This window comes from Hipposideros armiger, unplaced genomic scaffold (genome assembly GCF_001890085.2).
Source record: "Hipposideros armiger isolate ML-2016 unplaced genomic scaffold, ASM189008v1 scaffold_190, whole genome shotgun sequence".
Classification (NCBI taxonomy): domain Eukaryota; kingdom Metazoa; phylum Chordata; class Mammalia; order Chiroptera; family Hipposideridae; genus Hipposideros; species Hipposideros armiger.
Window position 1 is genome coordinate 1,517,143 of NW_017731540.1, and position 6,877 is coordinate 1,524,019.

General features: G+C 39.3%; 1 protein-coding gene across 1 annotated transcript in view; it reads right to left on the reverse strand.

Moving 5' to 3' along the window:
* Positions 1-6,877, reverse strand: part of FASTKD2 (FAST kinase domains 2) — a 32,956-nt gene that overhangs the window by 23,762 nt on the left and 2,317 nt on the right. Inside the window, exons 2-4 of the mRNA XM_019652914.1 lie at positions 6,164-6,309; positions 5,784-5,907; positions 5,488-5,500 (exon numbers count right to left, since the gene is read on the reverse strand). Coding sequence (XP_019508459.1) covers positions 5,488-5,500; positions 5,784-5,907; positions 6,164-6,309 — 283 coding nt within the window. The remainder of the gene's footprint in view (positions 1-5,487; positions 5,501-5,783; positions 5,908-6,163; positions 6,310-6,877) is intronic.

Consider the following 6,877-nt stretch of genomic DNA (forward strand, 5'->3'; position numbering starts at 1 on the left):
TCTCCCATCTGCCTGAAAATCTGTTTTCTTTGCTTCTTTATCCACTCAGAAGAATATTTTTGAGCAATGACTGACTATATGCTGGGAAGACAGTCGTAAACATAACAAAGAATGCTGGAAGTGTGGCAGTGTCAGGGTAGGGTTCTATAGGAGCACTGTCAGTGGCAGAGGACTTTATTTAGTCAGGCAAGAGCTTCCTAGATGGAGTGATTTTATTTAAGCAGAGACCTGAAAGATGAGAAAGAGTTACCTAGCAGAGAGGGGATAAGAAGGAGATCATTTAGATATGGGTAATAGGGAGTGGGGTTGGAATGAGGAGCGCTAGCTTAATGATGGTTGAGAGTATACAATAAGTAGAAAACTGAAATAGGTTTAGTAGGATTGGAGCAAAAAGTACAGGAAGAGGGTAGCATAGGCTGAAGCCGGGGTTAAATAATACAGATTCTTGTGAGCTGTGTTCAGTATTTTTTACTTTATTCAAAGTCTAAAGGTGGAAGGTGTTTAGAAGGGGGAACATAATCAAATTGGCATTTTATGTGAATGTTATCACTGCAGTGTGGGAAGTGAAAGACAGGATGCCAAGAGTCCATTTAGGAGACTGGTGCTATAGTCCAGGAAGGAGATAATGGTGGCCTGGCCTAGGATGGTAGACAATGGAAATGGAAAGGAGTGGATTGGAGAGATGTTATGGAGGCAAATCCGTAGAACTAGATGTCTGATTACGTGGAGGAAGGCAAGTGATAGAGAAGAAAAAGTTAAAATTATTCCCAAGCAGTGATTTGGTTAACTGGGTAGATAAGGAGTTATTGAAGAAAAGCAGAAGAGTGGGCGTAGTACTCTGGATACTCTTACTACTCTTAGATAACTGGGTAGATGGACATAAAGGACATAAGCGAAGGAACAGATTTAGTGGGAGAGTGGTGGCAAAGTCCTTCATAGACATGCTCAGTGCCTATGGGACATTCAGAAGAAGATGAAAAAAAATACAGGAGAGTATATACTGAATAAGGAGGTAGGTCTGAACTGGAAATACAAATTACTGCTTGAAACCAAGAGAGTGGAGGAGATTGGCCAGGAAGAATGTGTAAGATATGAAGATAAGAAGCCTTGCAGAATGACTAATTTTTAATGGATTGATAAAGGAATAAGAACCTACAAAGTATAGTCAGGAGTGACCAGAGATGTAGAAAGAAAACCTGAAGAATACCCACAGCATAGTGGATGCTTCAAAAGGATAGAAGGGGGGCAGATGCTGCAAGGATCAACAAGTAAAGGATCAAAAAGTACCCATTGGATTTAGTGACATGGACGTCCTTGATGACCTTCTGAAGACTTAAGGGAAAAGCCAGATTGCAGTGGGATGAAAAATAAATGGAAGTGAATAACTGGGGATGGCAAGTGTAGAGAACTCTTTCAAGTTTTAATAAGAAAGAATAGAAGTTTTAATAGAAAAATTCAGGTGGAAGGCAGATGGGGGATGTGGGCCTTTTGGTTTTTAGGACAGGAGAAACTTAAATATAACAAGTATATTTAAATAGGATGGTACAGTGTCATTTGAAACAGATAAGATGCTAGAAAAATGGTATAACCAACTGAACAGAATTAATGGCAATTCTGAAGACAGAAGTGGGTGGTATTCAAAGCATGAGTGGTAAGATTAGACCTGGACAGAAGGTAGGATCGCTCTTCCATTGAAGAGGAGAAAGAGGAAAGGATGAGTCCGAATGTAGACAGACTTGTAGGTGTGATGGCAGAGGTTGGGGGTTTCTCAGTTGATGCCTTTTTGTATGAATTGGTTTCATTTTTATACAATAGAGGGCAAGGTTGTCTGTTGTCTTCTGGTGGTGTGGAAAAATATTGGAGAGAAGGAAGAGTTTTGAAGGACGTAGACAAGTTTGGAACAGTAATTGTGGAGAACAGAATTGAGTGCTGAAATAAGGATCTATAGGCAGAGTTGAGGGCCAGTTGAGGCCGGTCACCATGAATTTATAATGGTGCCTCTCTGCTTGGTTCTGGCACGTTTCTCTGGAGGTACCTAACAGATGGGACCCAGGCACACAAAAGGCCAGTGATTGGGTTCCTCCAGGGTGAAGAGTTTTTATCAGGCTGATTTTCCAGAAGTGCAGTGGGGCAAGATAATTTAAGATGAGCTAGAGTGTAGTTTGGATTCATGAACTATGGATTTGAATTATACAGCTAGAGGTTGAGAGGGATTGTTGAGACCATGAGGTTGAAGAACTGGTGATTGGGTGATTGGAGGTAACTGGGGAAGAATGCTATAGAGAGGATTCTGCACTTGACTCCTGGCTATCAGACACCAATCCTATACACTTTGGTGGCTTTAATCTCCTGTGTGTTGATGGCTGCAAAACCCAAATCTTAAGCCCTTACATGGGGCTTGTCCTTCAGGCTTATACATATAGCTACCTGCTGGTCACATCCACTTAGATGTACTACACATTCCTCCGACTGGACTTGTCTATAATTTAACATCTCACCCATGATTTCTGTCTTGTAAGCTCAGGATCATCTACCCAAGCCAGAAAGCAGAAGTTATTCCAGACTCTTCTGTCTCCCTCAGCTTCTTGTTGCCCCGATACTCCCTGCCACATACATCAAATCCACATGTGATTCTACTACCACTGCTCACATCACTTAGCCTTTTCATGGCTACTAATGAATAGTTCATTGCTAGTAGTTCATGTTTAATTAGTAGCATGGAAACCTCTTAGAGAAGTGAGGTCTAACATAGTGCTGGAGGAGAGTGAATATTCAATATTCTTTTTTCCTTTCCACATTTTATTACTTAAAATTCTGGCCTCCTATGAAATCTGTTTTATTTTTACCAATATAATAAAAATCAAAAGTTTATGTAGTTTATACTATACTAATTTTATGTTATCAAATATAACTGTATGATTAATTCTGTAATTATATGGCAAATACTTATGACCACATGATAATTTCTGTATGATGAAAGAAAACATTGCTAATTTGAACTCTTTCAGGTAGAGCAGATTGCCCATATTATGCTAAAGCAGAACTTCTGGCAGACTATTTACAAAAGAATCTTCCTGATTTTCAGATATTTAAAATTACACAACATCCACAAGTTTGGGAGGTAAGAAGCCTTTACTATTTGTTGAACTTACACATGCACAAAATTGTGTTTTAATTTTATTAATATTAGCTAGTATATCAGATAGGCTTCCAGTAATAAATGCTTATGTACTACTGATATTTTACTACTAATAAAATTAATTCCCACTTATAAGCCTCAAAACATTATTTTTTTCTCCTAATACCTAGTAGAACAAATGAAACCCTAACCAATAAGTAGAATAAATTTGGCTGNAGGATTTAGCAGCAGCAGAACCTGGGCTATTAAGAATAGGGACTTAAACAAGTAGAATGGCTCAAGAGATGAAGCAGCAAACTAACTTGATGTTTGCATGTGGCCTGCGTTTTGGGAGGGCGACACAACCAGCCAGCCTCACCAGGTTTCCAAACCAGCGTCAGGAGCCCGTCGCTCCGCGGCTGGGCCACCTCGTATTAACGCACCTCCCTAAACTTAATGCCCGGGCAACTCCTGAGACCTTTTCCCGAAAGGCAATAAGTCTAAAATGTGGTACCGCCAACTGTTTCACCGATGCTCGTCCTCCACTCACCTTGGGTCAGAACCCCGTGGTTACATACAAGCGCAGCCATGACACCGTCCCCTCGAGCTGCTCCTATCGCGAGATTTGACGGATCCTTCATAGGTCAAAAAGCGTACACTCGCAGCCGTGGTAGAACAGATCCCTGTAGGGAAAAGAAAGCCTACCGAAGAGAATGACTAGTTTTCTTAGGTGCAGGGAGAGGAGCTGGGTATACCACAGAGCTTTTAAAGGCAACGTATGATCGTGTACCCCAACACCTAACTGTCCCTGCTGGGCGACAGACACCCCCCCCCCCGAATTCTATAGAATAGGATATACGTCAGATCATTCTCAGGAGATTTGTCTTTTTAAAAATTATTTCATTATGATTCCTGAGTTTAGAAGTCTGAAGTGTCCACTCTTAAAAGGCAAATGATTACTTTAATAAGCTATCCTTCCCTCATCACATCTGGTGCAGTTTCAGTGACATCAAACAGGATACTGACTCCCTTGTGTGAAATTAAAAGAGGCTCCTCCACCTAATTTCACCCCTCATCCAATCCATTTTCCACTCATACAATGATCTAAAGTACAAATTTGATCACATTGGCCCTTTGCTTAAAATGCTTCAATGGATCTTCATTGCCTATAGGATAAATCCAAACTCCTAAGCTAGGCACGAAAGGCCCTTTATGATTCAGCCCCTTTTCTCCAGCCTCATGTCTTGCCATTACACCCCCAACCCCTCCTCCTTGACCACCACATACATAATTTCCTCCCATTCCCTCAAACACACAACCCCAACGTTCAGTACTTCAGCCATACCAAACTACCGTCAGCTCCCCAAACTTGCCAAACTTTTGCTCTGGAATGAACACACAATCTTCTGATTAAAACACCATCCCCTTCACTATTGATCTCTCACAAACTGCTGTTTATTCCTTGGATTCACCTTAGACATCACCTCCCACTGGGCTTGAATCCTAGTTCTACCATGGTCTAGGTGTTTGTTCATTCACTCAGCAAATATTTATCAAGTACCTACAAATAGTGACATTAAAGATATGTAACCTTAGGCAAGTTATTTAACCTCTACAAGCCTAAATTTTTTAATGATGAGTAAGATGAGAGTAACAATACTTATTCCAAAAGGCTATGTTGAGGATTACATGAGGCAATTCTATTTTTAAACATGTCTCTGCCTCAAACACGAACCTCGTATCCTTCTCCCACATCTCCGTTCCCCATCATAAAGGCCTTCTCCTGACTAGGCTGGACGCCCATTATACACTCTCATAAGATTCTATATTTTTGTTTCATTGCACTGAAAGTTCTACGTGGCCACTGTTTTGTTCACAATTATATTCCCGTGTGCTCAGTACTGTACCTGAAACACTGTAAATAGATGACAGTAAATGAATGTTATTTTTGTAATTGCCTACAAAATATGTCTTCCCTTTAGATTATAAGAGCAGGAATTATACCTTCTATATCTTTATATCTCTAGTGATAAGTGCAGTACTGATTCATAGTTGGCACCCAATAAATGTTCACTGCATGAATCTATTAGCTCTGTGACATCAGCCATCTTGCTTAATTAACATCGCTAAGTCTGTTTCCTCACCTGCAAAACTGTTGAAAGGATTAAATATGATTATATAAGTAAAAGGTGTAGGTAGTCAATAAATATTAGTTTCCTTCACTTCTCTTCTTCCTTCAACTACGCAACGTTTCTTGTATATTTTGTTTCTCTCACTTTAGCTTATTACTATTACTCAACACTGGAAAGAAAAATGGAGCAAGCTTTCATAAATTTTCAAACATAGCAAAAGGAAAGAAAGAGCTNCACCCATGGATATTACCTTTAAGAATGAGTTAAATAAACAAACAAAATTACCAGATGGTTTTGAATGTAAGATCCAAGATACTCTATACTCAATTACTTTTGTTTTGTTAAAAAAAACATAAATAAAGCTCTGTATTTTGTAAAAAAAAAAAACTACATGCAAAAGTAAAATTTAGATCTAATCACATCATCAGACATTTTTCACATAGTAACAGCAAAGTTCTTAAAACAAACAAAACAAATATAGACCAGAACAGCAGGTCAGATGCTAAAAATCGTTAAAGAAAAATTCCCCTTACCTAGGAACTTCTTACTGCATTCATTCAGAAGTATAATAGAACGATGATTCATGGCGGCTAGGACCTCAAACATGCGCTGGCTATTCAAAATGGAAAATCTGTCTAATTCCTTCAAGGCTTTCATCTAAAGAAAAACAAGATCAAATTTATCATTTGCGGCAAAATAAATTAAACTTTTATGACTCAAATAGATATATAAGTTAAACATAGGTATATTTATATAGAGAAATAAACATAAATCTACTTCTATTATTTCACTTTAGCAGAGTTAAACCCAAAAGCACACAATGTCCTCCTAAAAAATTGACGTTAGGAAGTGATAGTAGTTCACAAGAAATTTATTTTTCAAATCTTACCCACTAGAGAAAATTCAGGTTTACCTCCAGTTTCCTTTTAAGAGCAACTGGTGCATCTTTTCCAATACATTTCATCACAGCTTGTAATGTGAAGACACGTTCTATTTTCCAAATTTGCTGATCAACTAATATCCTATAATCAAACACAAGAAATATCACAATCCTAGAATCTTAAAACCAGAAGAAAAATCTTAAAACTCATTTGGTCCAGCTCCTACTTCTGGGCAAGAAATATGAAGCCCATAGAAATGATCTATCTGCCCAAGAGAGTGAAACAGTTAGGGAAAGGTCCAGGACCAGCCTAGCACTGTCTCCTCTCACATTATCTGCTATCTTTATGAATGAACACATCACATCAGCAGATTATAATAAGATATCCCAATGCATAGTCAATGAAAAAGAAAATTCAGTATTATCGTCACTGATCTATGACATTATATCAGTTGCAACAATTTTTTTTTTTTAAGATTTTATTGGGGAATTGGGGCAGGGGAACAGCGCTGGGGAAACGGAAGGGGAACAGACAAATTGCTGTCCTTTTGTTCTTTAGTCTAGTGGAGGATGTCGCTTCACTGGCCCATGTTGGTATTATGATCATTGCGCTCTTCCCGGGTGAGGCAGTTGGTCACCGGCGATTGGACAGCAGCTCACGCCGGCTGCCGGCCACTCACGGTAGCTCATGGCAGCCCACTGCAGCCTATGCCATCACCAGCCACTCATGGCAGCCCAGCTCCAGGT